The 15,967-nt window shown below is 38.8% G+C and overlaps 1 protein-coding gene across 9 annotated transcripts in view; it reads left to right on the forward strand.

The window, feature by feature from the left end:
- blnk (B cell linker) overlaps positions 1-15,764 on the forward strand; it is a 205,908-nt gene extending 190,144 nt beyond the window's left edge. For 3 of the 9 annotated variants that reach the window (XM_072557705.1, XM_072557707.1, XM_072557704.1), the window contains 6 exons: positions 3,818-3,905; positions 4,036-4,073; positions 5,262-5,353; positions 11,453-11,536; positions 11,616-11,771; positions 13,442-13,780. In XM_072557705.1, coding sequence (XP_072413806.1) covers positions 3,818-3,905; positions 4,036-4,073; positions 5,262-5,353; positions 11,453-11,536; positions 11,616-11,771; positions 13,442-13,585 — 602 coding nt within the window. In that variant the 3' untranslated portion in view covers positions 13,586-13,780. Of the gene's footprint in view, positions 1-3,817; positions 3,906-4,035; positions 4,074-5,261; positions 5,354-11,452; positions 11,537-11,615; positions 11,772-13,441; positions 13,784-15,249 lie in introns of those variants that run through there. The other 6 variants (XM_072557699.1, XM_072557701.1, XM_072557702.1 and 3 more) reach the window with 5 other exon arrangements.
- Positions 15,765-15,967: the final 203 nt, after the last annotated feature.

The following is a 15,967-nucleotide window of genomic DNA, read 5'->3' on the forward strand; positions in this document are numbered from 1 at the left end:
TGCAACTTTCCCTAATATCACTCGCTGTCTCAGTTACTCATTGTGGCAAAATATTTCAAACTTCAGCAGATCTACATATATATAAATATATCCTAACATGCTTTCCCAGTGTCTTACTGATTTAGTTGATGACCCTCTCATCAAAAAACCCCAATGGGTAGAGATAATATTTCACACTATAAATGCCTCTATGATGTAAAATCTCCATTATATTTCCTCCTCCGTCTACACTTTCGGCTGCCTTTGGAAAGCAGCCAACATGATCAAAGATCCCTCCCACCCCAACTGTACTCTCTTCTATAGAGCAGAAGATACAAAAGTTTAAAAACATGTATTAACAGATTTAAGAACAGCTTCTTTTTCACTGTTATCAGACTTATGAACTGACCTCTCATATATTAGATCTTTCTCTGCACCATCTCTGTGGCTGTAACACTGTGTTCTGCATTCTGTTCTATTACCCTGCTGTACTTATGCAAGATATGATTTGACTGGTTAGCACTCAAAACAATATTTTCACCTATTTCTTGGTACATGTGACAATAGTAAATGGCAAAGCATCATTATCACACATATTTTAATATAATTATGATTTTTTTCATCCTTGCGTCAATCTGATGAATCTGTGCTCTGTGACTTTAACATGTTTTCAATAATGGGGAATAAAAGTTATTCACAGTTCTCCCAATGTGGTTCTCGCATTGGATTGAACAAAATGTATTTCTTCCTCCACTTTTATTCTTTGCATCTCTATATATAACCTCAAATGTTACCTGGAGCAGAATTATCCACTCCCTTGAGCAATATGGGAATGTTGAGAAGTTGGAAGATATGGTGAAAATGAGAAAAATCAAATTCTAGACGTCAAGAAAATGATTTCTGAATTTCCCTTTAGGGCTTAAATAGTAAGTTCTGAACCTCACTAGTAAGCATCAATGATCTTATTTCCAAATATCTCATTGTTAAGTAATCTCACCTCATTTCAATGCAGTTCCCAACATGAAAATCAGAGATGGTACTGGCAACAGCAACTTACTACTGGCTTCCTAAAGCCTTCAGACAACTAAAGCCTTTGCAACAAAGACTCTGCATGCTCTATGAACATCGCCATTTTCATGGCTATATCTCATGGCTTTTAGCTAACTTTCTTAGCATTCACTTTGCACGATCTTGGAGGTTGCCAGTCTCTGTTGCTTGACTTGCTTTTCCACACACAGGCTGTTCAGTGCTAAGCCACCCTCTGTGACATGGGTTGCTGTTCATCGCAAAGGGAGAGGTACGTGCATTGTCATGGGACAGAGTACTGAACCCTCAAGGAGTGGACATAATTGCTGAACATAATCACACCTACACCTTTTACAGCAAACACACTACATGTGCTTCCATTAAATGCCCACGTCCCAAAGTCAATGGGGACCAGCCCTTAGTGGAGTCAATAGGTACTAGCAAACTCAGTTAAGGGACTTGACTGTTTCCAGTCTAGGTGGTTGATTACGGAGAGCTAGTTGTGTGATCCTATGACAGTCCAGGGATCCGTATCCTTGCAGTCCAGGGATTAGATCACAATCAGGTATAAACAGTCCAGGGATATAAGGGGATGGTGCGTAGAGTCCTGGGGAATGCAGGAAGCTCAAGGGTCACTGGTTCTGAGGGAATTAGGATAATGAAAATGGAGAATTCAAGATGGATGTATGGGATCTCAGAGCACAACAGGAACAGGAAGTTGGATGAAAGGGGTTTTCACAAGTCAATCACTCTGACCTCAACATCGGGAATGCACATGACCTGGAGAAAAACAGGTTTGAGTAGTTTGGAAGAGCCCCAGAATCCGCAGTGCTCAATTTCTCCCAAGATGGAAGAACTGTCAGCAGTGATGAAGGTACTTGAAAAAGGACTTAAATATTCCTATTGAGTGAGTGGGAAGTGCAGAGGTTAAAAGTTAGTGGTTTGGGAGGAGGAGATGGGTGAGAGCCATGCAATAGTGAGAATTATAGTCCATCAAACTTGTTGAGAGACGTGTGCAGTACGAGTGAGTGGTGGTCCTTGGAGTGTGAGATAGTTGGAATAAAATGATGGCACTTACCTTTGCAGAGCACTGGAGATCATTGACCTCATTCCTACACTGCTATCCATTCTGTTTTACCTGGGACACTGCATTGACCAAAGCTGCCATCTCAGTCCGGACTGACTGAGTCTGGTGATGTGGTCTCCTTCAGCAGTCAGCAGGAAAAAGGATGGTGATTATCTCCACCATCACTTCCATGAAGCAGGCTACCTGCTTTCCCTTCCTTGGTAATAACAATACAGCGCAACATCATAAGGGACAGGTCCTGACTGGCAGCACCTGAAATGGTCTGGAACTGGCCTTTAAAAATAACATCAGCGGCATGAATATCGCAAAGTTCTGACAGCAGTGAACACTATCGCTTATCCTACTGAGTGACTCCAGGGACCTGAAGAGACCAGTTATATAATTAACAAGATGAACTGAAATTATGTGGAGAAAGGTCAGCATTGACCATTGTGGCCGCCCGCTCTGTTTCTTATTCCAAAACAAGTACTTTGCAGAAAAAAATGGGAAAATTGAGGCCAGAGAGATCACAACAAAGAAATGAGCCATTTGGCTCAATAGGTCTTTCCTGACTATTCTCTACAAACTTGCTTCCACTTTACTTCCTATCACCCAATCGTTGCATGTTCATGTTTTTTTTTGATGGCTTCATCTGTGTTAATTGATACTTGCAAGGAATTGTGTTTGTACCACAATGTTTCTGTTCATCCACATCTTTCAGTGGGAATCTATTTACTGTACATGCCTTAGATTGTCTTTGCAAAATATATTTCCTTACTCTGCTCCACATTATCTTATTAACTCATTCATAATTTTAAAAGCTTCTATTAACTGATGTGTTCGGTTTCTATGACCCAGTTACTTAGTCCTATCATCTTCTCGTGGCTACACTTCCTGCTGAATCTACAGTACAAATTTTATGTCTTTATCCCTGCTATAATGGGACTCCGTGGTCTGTAGCCTGACTATCCACAAATTACGAGGTTTAATATTACTTCCATAAAAGCAAATACTGTGGATGCTAGAGATTGAAAATCAAAACAGAAAATGCTGGAGAAACTTAGTGGCTCTGGCAACATCTATAGAGAGAGAGAGGGAGACAATTGGGGTTTCAGTTCCATGATCTCATCTTCAGGACTAGGTTTCAGAAATAATTCTGTTCTGGAGAAGAATCATATTGGTTTTGAAACCTTCACTGTTTCTCTCTTCACAGGTGTGCCAGACTTGTTGTGTTGCTCCAGCACTGTTCTTCAATTTCTTATCATTATTTCTGTTCTCTTTTATTTTGTTTTTTGGCTATTTTAGAAGCACTTAATCCAATGACCTTTTCAGAAAACTCATTTGAACTAAGTTCCTCCATCTTCTACTTTACCCCAAGTTACTTTACTATGTAAAATACTATGTAAATTGAACAGTTTAATATTTCTCTTAAACTAACAGAAAGAGAAACTCATTATAATTTTCAGGCTAATGCTTCATCTGATAAAGGAAGATTGAATTAGGCAAATTCAGTTTTAGTGTATTCAGTGTGTTGTATACTGTATACAGTTAATAGCTTTCATTAGGTCACTTTCAGTTCTGTTTAATGCTAATGATCTATATCCAATTTGTGATGCATTGATGGTAATTGTTGTTCTCAAATTAATTTATTTTTCCACTGCCGTTATAATATTGATAATGTTGCATCTTTCGCTAGGCTCTCCCAGTTATTCAGACTCCAGTGACATCTCCAATTGCTTTCTTCAGGTGAAAAGCCCAGAATCCCTGATCGGCCTCGACTCTCAAGCCCAATAGCAGAAGCTCCTGTTGTACCAGCACCACGTCTTGGCTTTAAGTACTGCTCTTAATGATTTTATTACTTTTGTAAGATCTTTATAAAAATATAGTTTAATAGATGATCCTGTGTATGAGGCTTTTGACAGCAAATGAAAGAATACATATTAACATTCATTTTCTGTTTCCAGGCTAGGTGTTTCGAGGTTGCAACCTGCAAACCAACCAAGTAAGTTATCAGATACAACATTAAAATAAAAAGCTAAAGTTAAAGTTATCATAGTCCTGCTGGACCATGAGTTGCTAGCTTATTAGAGAGAAATGACTCATGGTGATTTACCTAAGGGTCGCCAAGCCTCAGGCCGGGGATAAGATTGAGAAGGAGGATCCTTCATGGTAACCTCAATGTACCTAATTAAGATTGGGATAAGTTGTTACATATTTCTGAAATAAAATTGCTCAATGCATTTAAAATCATAGGAAAAAATGTGAAATTTGATCGTTTGTAGAAAACAATTAGATCATAATATTAATTAGGTACAGCAACATAAACAAGTCGGTGTGATTAAATGTTATAAAAGGAAGCAGCAGGATTGGATTGCTGGATAGAACTGTGGGCTAGATTTTCCATCCAGTCGTCATCATAAGGTACTCATTCTGTACTGAGAATTTAAAGGAGTCTTAACTCATCCATTATTTGTGACCCTCTAAAACAATTATGGTAAGCTGTCGTGAAGTATAAAAACTATACTGTAATTTGTAATTAGCATATGTTCACTGATTTTTAAAATGATCGTATTCCATGCTTCTGCATGCCTTGGTGCTGAGATAAATATAATACTCTTCCAATCAAATAATTCAATATATTGATCTTTAAAACCATTACAAGTAATGTTATCAATGATTGATAACAATAAAAAAATTAAGGAAACAATTACATAATTTATTTTAAATTCTTTTTAAATCTTTGTCTGAAAAAAAATTGGATGCTTTCAAAACTTCTACAAACTGGAGATGGGCCAACACAAAACCTCACAGGAATTATCCAGGTGTGGTTGGGATTATAGGAAGAATTATAAATCTGATCTCTTACAAATCTTCAGTCTGGCTCGAGCACATCTGCAGATCTTCCAGTCGGTAGATGTTCAATAGCGATGCTGATGTTTGGATATACAATGAACAGAGTTAATGGAAATTGAAAGCTTGAGACTGCAAATATCTCCTCCTTCCTTGTTAATTAAGCTGCGAAATCCAAGTTTTAATCATGGGGTCTTAGCAGGAAGTCGCAAAAGTTGACACAAAGGACAGAAGCAACTCTGTTCTCATTCTCCTCAGACCTGCACCTGATTAACTTCTAATGTTTATGTGCTAAATAACCAAATGTTAAGTAATTATTTCCTTACTGTGATTCTTTTAGACTTTCCAGAAATCCCAACCAGATCTAATGGGACTCTTGGACGACCCGATCTCCCTGCACGTGTTTCCAGCCCTAATTCAAGTTTAGAACAGGTACAATTTTAGTAAACTAAATGCATATTATCAATTTCATAAGCAGCATCAGAAATTAAATAGATGGCTTGCAATTCAGATAAATTAAATCATTGCTGCCTCTGTTCCATCATTGATCGTTTCAACATTAATTCCTTTCAAAACACCCACCCTTAAATATTGGCTACAGTATTTTCTATGCTTTCTGGTCTCCATTCTATTGAAGTACCAAAGATTGCCTGCTATTTGAACATTAACTATTGATGTGAATAAACTCTATTAATCAAGCTATTCTCTCAACTTCCATTCCCACTACCAATTGTCCCTATTTAGTTGAACCAGGTTTTAATATTGCCACTGAAGCTGCCAATACCCCCACTAACTTTAGTCTGAAAAATTATTCACCTGATTTCATTGCAAAATCTTCACCACAAGTCCTGTGGGGATGGAGATTTGGAAACTGGTGAAATCAGTGTTGAGGCCATGTGATCATAGGCTCCTGAAGTTGGAGATGAGGTGTCTTCCTCCAATTTACAGGTGGCCTTGATTTAGTGGTGGAGGAGGCCTATGGTGGATACATTCTTGGGGGAGTGGCAGGGGGAGTTGAAGTAGATGGTCACATGAAGGTGGGGTTGGTTGGTATGTACAGACCAGAGATGTTCCCTGAAACAGCTCACAAGTTTGCGCTCGGTCTCCCCGATGCAGAGGAGACCATTTCGAGAGCACTGGATACAATAAATGTGGTGGGAAGATATGCAGGTGAATCTCTGCCAGATTTGAAATGATCCTCTGGGGCCTTGGCCGGAGATGAGGGGGAAGGTGTGGGTGCCAGTTTTGCACCTCTTGCAGCACAGGGGAGGTGCCAGGTTTGGAGAGGGGTTTGGTGGGGAGCGAGGAGCTGATGAGGGAATCACAGAGGGAATGGTTCCTACGGAATGCTGATACAGGTGGGGAGGGAAATATATTTTTGGTGGTGGAGTCTGACTGTAGATAGCGGAAATCGGGGAGGGGGATGTGCTTTGTCTGAAGATTAGTGGAATGTGAGGACTGCTTGGGTGTATTCTATCCTTGTTGTGGTTTGGGGGGGTGGGGTTCATGAGGGGAAGTGCGGAAAATGGAGGAGTTGCGATGGAGAGCATTGTTGATTGGGTGGGGGGAGGGGAAATTGTGGTCCTTGAAGTATGCAGCCAACTGATTCCAAGGATGTACTGGGGAAACTGACCTCTCAGTTGTCAACACACCAATGTAATAGACAATAGACCATAGGTGCAGGAGTAGGCCATTCAGCCCTTCGAGCATGCACCGCCATTCAATATGATCATGGCTGATCATTCCTAATCAGTATCCTCTTCCTGCCTTATCTCCATAACCCTTGATTCCACTATCTTTGAGAGCTCTATCCAATTCTTTCTTAAATGAATCCAGAGACTGGACCTCCACTGCCCTCTGGGGCAGAGCATTCCACACAGCCACCATTCTCTGGGTGAAGAAGTTTCTCCTCATCTCTGTCCTAAATGGTCTTCCCCTTATTTTTAAGCTGTGTCCTCTGGTTCGGCACTCGCCTATCAGCGGAAACATGTTTCCTGCTGCCAGTGTCTCCAACCCTTTCATAATCTTATATGTCTCAATCAGATCCCATCTCAGTCTTCTAAACTCAAGGGTATACAAGCCCAGTCGCTTCAGTCTTTCAGTGTAAGGTAATCCCACTATTCCAGGAATTGACCTCGTGAACCTACGCTGCACTCCCTCAATAGCCAGAATGTCTTTCCTCAAATTTGGAGACCAGAACTGCACACAATACTCCAGGTGTGGTCTCACCAGGGCCCTGTACAGCTGCAGAAGCACCTCTTTGCTTTTATACTCAATTCCTCTTGTTATGAAGGCCAGCGTGCTATTAGCCTTCTTCACTACCTGCTGTACCTGCATGCTTGCCTTCATTGACTGGTGGACAAGAACACCCAGATCTCTCTGTACTACCCCTTTACCTAAATTGATTCCATTGAGGTAGTAATCTGCCTTCCTGTTCTTGCCACCAAAGTGGATAACCATACATTTATCCACATTAAACTGCATCTGCCATGCATCTGTCCACTCACCTAACTTGTCCAGGTCACCCTGTAATCTCCTAACATCCTCATCACATTTCACCCTGCCACCCAGCTTTGTATCATCAGCAAATTTGCTAATGTTATTGTTGATACCATCTTCTATATCATTAACATATATTGTAAAAAGCTGCGGTCCCAGCACGGATCCCTGCGGTACCCCACTGGTCACTGCCTGCCATTCCGAAATGGAGCCGTTTATCACTACTCTTTGTTTCCTATCAGCCAACCAATTTTCAATCCAATCTAGTACTTTGCCCCCAATACCATGAACCCTAATTTTACTCACTAACCTCCTGTGTGGGACTTTTGAGTATAGGAGTTGGGAAGTCATGTTGCGGCTGTACAGGACATTGGTTAGGCCACTGTTGGAATATTGCGTGCAATTCTGGTCTCCTTCCTATCGGAAAGATGTTGTGAAACTTGAAAGGGTTCAGAAAAGATTTACAAGGATGGTGCCAGGGTTGGAGGATCTGAGCTACAGGGAATGGCTGAACAGGCTAGGGCTGTTTTCCCTGGAGCGTCGAAGGCTGAGGGGTGACCTTATAGAGATTTACAAAATTATGAGGGGTGTGGATAGGATAAATAGACAAAATCTTTTCCCTGGTGTCAGGGAGTCCAGAACGAGAGGGCATAGGTTTAGGGTGAGAGGGGAAAGATATAAAAGAGACCTAAAGGGCAACGTTTTCACGCAGAGGGTGGTACGTGTATGGAATGAGCTGCCAAAGGATGTGGTGCTGCCAGAGGAAGTGGTGGAAGCTGGTACAATTGCAACATTTAAGAGGCATTTGGATGGGTATATGAATAGGAAGGGTTTGGAGGGATATAGGTAGGGTGCTGGCAGGTGGGACTAGATTGGGTTGGGATATATGGTCGGCATGGATGGGTTGGACCAAAGGGTTTGTTTCCATACTGTACATCTCTATGACTCTATCTCATGTCCCCATGATGAGGAGATCAGTGCTACAGCGTTGGCAGTAGGTTTTGACAATGTAGCTGTCTCCCCCCAGCTGCACGACACTGTAGAGTATACACGTGTTGCTTTGAGAGTACCGTATTGTAATGCAGATGACTTGAACAATTGGAAAGCATGTTCAATAAATGTACAAATCATCTGTGATTATTAATGCCACATCTTAGGTATTTGCGAAGAGTCTCCAGGTACCCTGGGAGCTGCCATGATGCATATATTTTTGTGAACCCTTCTGTTCCTGCTTCATTTCAATGCCTTACACAGTTTGCCTTACAAAAATGGGTTCTAGGAGGTGAGGGCACCATTGCACAAACTGAGGATTCTGTTACACAAACCCCTGAATCAGGCTGAGTATCACTACAACACAATGCATTCATCGAACAAGGGCGAAAGTGGAAAATTGGCATCCTGAAAATGAGACTCTAATGTCTAGAGTCGTCTGGGGTTGGTGACTTGCAGTACAGACCAGATGCCATCTGCTGCATAATCCTGTAAAGCTTAGCAAGTTTTGAGAAGATTTATAGTTCAGGTTGAGGTTCTGGATGTAGGTTTGCTCACTGAGCTAGAAGGTTCACTTCCAGACGTTTCATCACCCTACCAGGTAACATCATCAGTGGGCCTCTGGGCGAAGCACTGCTGATAATTCCTGCTTTCTATTTATAGATTTGGGTTTAGTGGGTTGGTGATGTCATTTTCCGTTCTTTTTCTCAGGGGTGGGGGGAAGGGGGGTAGATGGGGTCTAACTCAATGTGTTTGTTGATAGAGTTCCAGTTGGAATGCCATGCTTCTCAGTATTCACGTGTGTCTTTTTTTGGCTTGTCCTAGGATGCATGTGTTGTCCCAGTCAAAGTGGTGTCCTTCCTCATCTGTATATAAGGATACTAGTGAGAGAAGTTTATGTCATTTTGTAGCTAGTTGGTGTTCATGTATCCTGGTAGCTAGTTTTCTGCCTGTTTGTCCAATGTAGTGTTTGTTACAGTCCTTGCACAGTATTTTGTAAATGACATTCACAAAATGACCTGTACAGTTCTGTACACCTGAAGCGAGTAAAGAGGATGTGTGATGAATATTGAAGAGCTGGTACAGCAGGAGCGGTTTTATTGGAGGAGGACATTGATAGAAGGAACATCACCTTGAACACGATAGAGTGCAGTAGCGTCGAGTTCATTAGGACAGACAGGACTTAAGGAACCTGATTCCAATAAATTGAGCAGGGTGCAGTGATCATTCATCAATTGTAAACTTGCTGCTTCTTGAAAGGCAGGCAGCCTAGAAGCAAATTCAGCTGTTTGAAGATTTTCTAACAGGTGATGCTCCTACATTGAGCAATGACAAGGTGTTAAACTACACTGAACATAAAGGATAGAATAGCGTTCCTTTAGGCAGGGTTCTATCCTGGTATGTCATGAAGGATAGATAGCCTGCATAGCTCGAGTCTTCCAGCCACAGTTACAATGTCAGTCGATCATTTGAAACACAATACATTTACGAATGTGAGCTTGTGTTTGCAACGAAGTATCACCCCAAGCTTTTATTTTTCCCTTGCCTCCCACTACATTTACTGTGAAGGGCAATTTTTTGTTGGCATGAATTGACCAGGTCCACCGCTGGGTTTTAAATATGATGCCAAAGCATAGCAGTCCGAATAACACTGTAGAGATGCTGTACGTTCATAGAGTTGACATTTAGATTTTGTAAAAAAAAAGTAGCAATCACTGTGTACAGAAAGCTCTAATAAGCAGCAATCTGATAACTAGATAATCTGTTTGTATGATTTGATTGAGAGACAAATATTGGCCAAGTTACAATGCATAACTCCCCTGCTGTTCTTTGAAATAGCATCTTCTTTGAGATTAAGTAAAGCCTTAAATTAACATTTACATAAATTTTGATGAACAGAGGGAATACTGTAATTTCATCCTAAATTCATGTACTCTAATCCATTGAGGGGGTCTTGAGACCAAAATTTTTTCAATCTGATGTGAGAATGCTGCTGTATTGAGCCTCAACAGAAAAATGCGTGTCTTCTTTTGCTTTGTACTTTTGGTGATGAACTCTAAGTGGTAAAGCTAGTTTCTCTATGTTTAACATTAATAAAACTCTTCATTTTAAAACCTGCAAATCACTTCTGAACTTTTTTCTAATGATATTTTGAATTATTGAAGATATCTGACATATCTATAACCTTCCCAGCTTGGGTATCATTTTTTTGGGAAGCTTAATGGTCTTGACATTATATAAAATATTATTCTTTCACCTTCTGGAATTGCTGCAGTCAAAGTGATGTAGATTCACACACACTGCTGCTACAAAGGCTGTACTAATATATTGATCCTGTGATCGTGACGGAATGGCAATGTAGTTCCAAAACAGATGCTTTGCAATTTGATAAGGAATATGCGGTTGTAGTGTTTCCATGAACCTGCAGTACTTGCCCTTTTAGAGGGTAGAGGGCCTGCATCCTAGAACTCCATATGCATTTTTACACCTTCATTAATTTGTCTTTATTATGCATTTGAACCCCAAAATTTCTTTTCTGCTCTACACCTTTTGAAAAATTCCTATTTTGTATGTATATGTTTCCTGCCACATGCATCACCACAGTTCCGTCATTTAACTCCAAGGCACTTTTCAATATCTGCTTTCCACTCCATGTTTGCAATAACATCCAATTCAGAACACTCAATTCTTCTAACTCTGGCTTCCTATGTACATATCTTTCCTGATCATCAGTAAAGTCTTCAGCTTCCAGATCCTTTACTGTGGCATTTGTTAAATCTTTTCACTTCTCTTAAATTGAACTTAAAACCCATATCTTAAGTTTTTGATAACTGCTCCTAATCTCTATCTGTCAAGTCACTTTTCTATTTTCCCAAATGCTCATTTTATGAAACGTCTCAGATTTTTCAAAGAGAACTGCCATTCTCAAGAAATCGCAGCCATTTTCCGACAGCTTTTGCTGTGGAAGAGCAAGAAGTTAGAAGAGAAATAAGTACATGCAACGTTCATTATAACTATTTCCTATTTGGTTATTACCTCCAGGATCCGAGTGTTGATGGCAAAATATGGTTTTCAAGTAATTATGACCGAAAAGCTGCGGAAGAGGCTTTAATTAAATTTAATAAGGTAAGAGTGAATTTCTACTTGGCACTTTTACAATTTTGTATTACTGTGTAAGCTAAATTACTTTTTATGTTAAAAACAGGATGGATGCTTTCTTATAAGAAAAAGCTCTGGGCAGGACTCTAAGCAGCCATATACGTTAGTTGTATTGTACAAACGACGAGTCTATAACATTCCTGTACGCTACATCGAATTAACAAAAGAATATGCATTAGGGAAAGAGAAGAATGGTGAAGAGGTGAGTGATTTACTGTATTTTACTTTGGCTTTTAAAGATAGCCATATATGATTGTATTGTACATGATAGCAGGGATTTACATAATCAATGGCTTAATTGCATTCAGTTCTATTTTTAGCTAAAACAAATGTGCAATGCCATGTTACTTCAGTTAACCACACATTCTTGGTATATCTCATGGGAGACAGACAGTCTGTTTATGGCAAGACATTTTTTTTGGATTGGTTAGCTACTGTCAAAAAATTGTCAAACAAATCAGTTTCAAACAAAACAGATGAGGGGTGAAATATCTGATGGCACAGACTTTACACCTTGTTTTTCCTATAAGACTCAACATTTATAGTTCAATTTCATTTACATAATAACTACGCCTAATCTACATCTATCAAGTCATTTTTCTATTTTCTATATGCTCATCTTATGAAACATCTTAGATTTTTCCATTTCATGCAGACATGTTCCAAGAAAATCTCAAGGGAATCTTGGTACTGATGAAGTAATGCTTGCAGGCAGGGGTCCTCGAGATTTTCCTTTCTGGAGGGCTCCGAGATTTTTTTTTCAGAGGCTACATATTGATTTTCAGAGCTACATTTTCATTCTCACAAATTGGCTTTTTAGATAGTGCTGTCATGTAAATAGTACTATCTGCATTCATTTTGACATATGGAATAATTGGACTCATGACCAGAATTAGGATAATTTATCAATATTCTCAATAATTATCAATACCCTATTAAATTTAAAGCTACAAGAGGGAAGCATTAATTTCCTAGATGTCAAGTTATTATGCCTGTTACCTTGTACTGATTTAAGTTGTTGATAGCTTTTTTCCCCCAAAATAATTGGGGAATAGTTCTGCACACAACAAGCCATCACCCGATACAAATTTTGCAGACTGCTGAGATCCCAGCTAATACATTTCCATCGCACGTTTATAAAGCTGAAATATTTTAACTAGCTACAGCCCTATTTACTGCATAGTGATCTCCATTTCAGATTTAAACTGAACAATTCATACTGGAGTCACAAGCTGACCAGGAGAGAACAGTATAGAACAGATACAGCGTGTGATTGGACGAGCAGCTTCTCATCCATTGCTTCCATTCCACTCACAAGGGGAACCTTTGTCCATTGGTCACCATTGTAAATGAATTTTTGTAGACATTGAGGGGAGAGAGATTGAATTTTGAGTATCAATCGGAGTTGAGTGAAACACTCAGTATGACCGCCAAATCAGCACACACCCAGACAAGGCACAAGCATGGCTGTTTCCATAGTAAATAATTTTATATAAAGTGAAAATATTAGGCTGGGAATTCTTGGGTTTGAAGAGCAAGCAAATTAAATTTACGCATGAGGCTGGGAGGGTCTTGCATAGTGAGACAGAACATGGCTCTGGACTGAAATATTTGATTCTGATCGTGGACAGAAGCAGATTCTCGACTGAACTCAATTCATTGGGAAAGATGAGCAATTAACATTGGGATATGCAATCAGCAGACCTAACTAGATATTCAAAGGAGTCCCAGAAAATCCTGATGCCCAGTTTGGCTCTAGTCTTGGACCCGTTCAGATCAATTAATTCAGCAATTAGTCTGTTTTGAACACAAGTCAGATTTCTTCCCTGAAAAGCAGCTTTTGATTACATGCTTTTTCTTTAACCAATTTAGAAGATTCCAGAACTACAATTACCCTCCCATTTCACTCCCTACCCTCTTGGAAGGGTAAGTAAGTACCATGGTGACCAGAAGTTCCTCATCAATGCCAATGATGTCATCTTAACATTTGCTGATCAAGATCCCTCCTTACATTAGTGTGTCCAAGGGGTTTGCTTTGTCACACTTCTCTTGGTAGAACATGGTTGCAGGTAATTCCATGACTGCATTTTTAAATTGACAGCAAGTCATTTTACATATTAATTAACTGACCAATGATATGTTTTTGCTGTATTTGAAGCACTAAGAAACTTAAGATGATTATAACGTAGGAATACTTGACAGGAGATGTCAGAATAACACTAACAATTCCAATATTTCCTGTTGATCACTGTGTGCCACAGAGAAACAGGAATGTAAACAAATATATATGTCTAATGTTTGAATGGCATTGCAATTATTGTGAAGCATGCATTACAATATAAAATGTAGAGAACCAGTGGCACAGTAACATTGTGTTTTAAAGGTTTTTTTTAAAAATTGACAATTTTCATGCATTGTAAAATATAACATTTTCTTTAAATTGTAGAGGAAAGGGGGTCAGCATTTATGTTGCTCTGAAAATGAAATTAGTTCTCTATATTGGACCATAAATCGAAGGTGGTAATTGAAAAGCAGGCTGGATAATCATTTTAATTCATTTAACAACAAGATTCACAGGCACAGTACCTTACTTAGTGTGACAGTTCAAAACAATGCACAGATTTAAAAGTTATGCAGACTTCATAATAATAAACCTAGAGATTATGCTAATGTCTTTCAAGAAAACTGTTAGACCGCACCTAGCATATTATGTTTAGTTTTCTTATATCAAGAAAAGGCCTAAATGCATTGCAGACACTGTAGGAGAGAGAAGCTTAGTCCCAAGTGTGAGAGAGAGAGAGAGAGAGAGAAAAGTAATTGAAATTGTTGAAGTATATGCATTAGAAGCTGAAATATCATATACTTTGAAAATATTAAACAATGGAGTTTTAAATAAAATTAGATTTTTATAACAATTGGGATACAGAGACATTATTCATGGTTGCTCCAGTAACTAGTCGAATTGATCAAGGTTTGAAAGCCAACATACCAAAGAAGTCTCTCACCTTGGTTATACTTTCTTGCACCTTCTGCCAATGGAAGAGGGTGTAAATGTTTGAAAACATGTACCAACGGATTTAAGAACAGCTTCTTCCCTGCTGTTTTCAGACTTATGAGTGGACCTCTCATGTATTAGAGTTGATCTTTCTCTGCAGTTGTCATACTATATTCTGCATTCTATGCTATTACACTGGTGTATTTACGCAAGTTATAATTGTCTGGATAGTAGGCAAAACAATATTTTTCACTATCTCAGTACATGTGACAATAATAAGTCAAATCAAATAATTAAGTGTGAAAATCAGAAAACTTTATTATACATAATTACTTGTAACATAAAGCAGTAATTAAAAAGTTCAACTTATTCAAATACTTCATGCAATGTTCTGCTCTATTCTCCATTTCTCACTGCAACTTTGTTTCATATGTTATTTATCACTTAAACCCCATGACCTCCATCTACCTCCATCTCCCAAAATCTACCTCATTGACTAAAATGCTTGGTCATTGCTCAATATTTCCCATCTTTAGTATGGTACCTTATTTTAGATTTTTAAAGTAACTCTGTAGCACTTTGGGATAATTTTGTATAATCAAGATATTATTTATTTTTGTTTTGGTTTTACTTTTGGAAAAAAGTACTGAAGACCTAACAGTATATTTTATTTCTCTCCATCTAGCGGTTTTCCAGTGTTGCTGACATTATTGAAAACCATCAAAAGAATCCTTTGGTACTCATTGACAGCCAAAATAACACAAAGGACTCCACCAAATTAAAGCATCCAATCAAATGTCATAATACAGACTTTTAACTGAATGGATTCATTCTCATTTCTATTTGACATGACTGGTTCTCAATTTCAAACAAAAAATTATTGTAGTGCAATTTTCAAGCTGTGTAAATCCATACAATGATGTTCCCGTAAGAGATGAATTATATAACTGTTACATCAGTGTTTGCTAAATTCCATCAGCAACTGAATGTTGAACAGAGCATTTTATTGAGAGTACAAGTTAGTAGATTACGTATCAAAGTGTGTTATTAAAGCCACTGTACAGTTGTTAAGGTTGGACAGGAGCTACTATCCAAATGACAACTAAAAGAAAGCTTGGCTTACAAAAATAGGATGTCTTTGTTCATGGTTAAGTTTAACTTTAATGTAATAAATAAAAGCTGTAAGTAGTGTTACTTTCATTTCTCTAAATATTCACATTCCAATTTCTAATCATCATTCGTGTTGAAAATTTATTTTCTGGTAAGCACTATAAGAATATTTAACTATTACCGAGTTGTAATGATGACAGAATCAAATGTGGAAGTGAAATGAAGGTCGGATTCGCTATTCTGGTTAATGGGAATATCAAGTTAAATATTCACTTTTTATCTCCAGGTGAATT

This window comes from Chiloscyllium punctatum, chromosome 38 (assembly GCF_047496795.1).
Source record: "Chiloscyllium punctatum isolate Juve2018m chromosome 38, sChiPun1.3, whole genome shotgun sequence".
Taxonomy (NCBI): domain Eukaryota; kingdom Metazoa; phylum Chordata; class Chondrichthyes; order Orectolobiformes; family Hemiscylliidae; genus Chiloscyllium; species Chiloscyllium punctatum.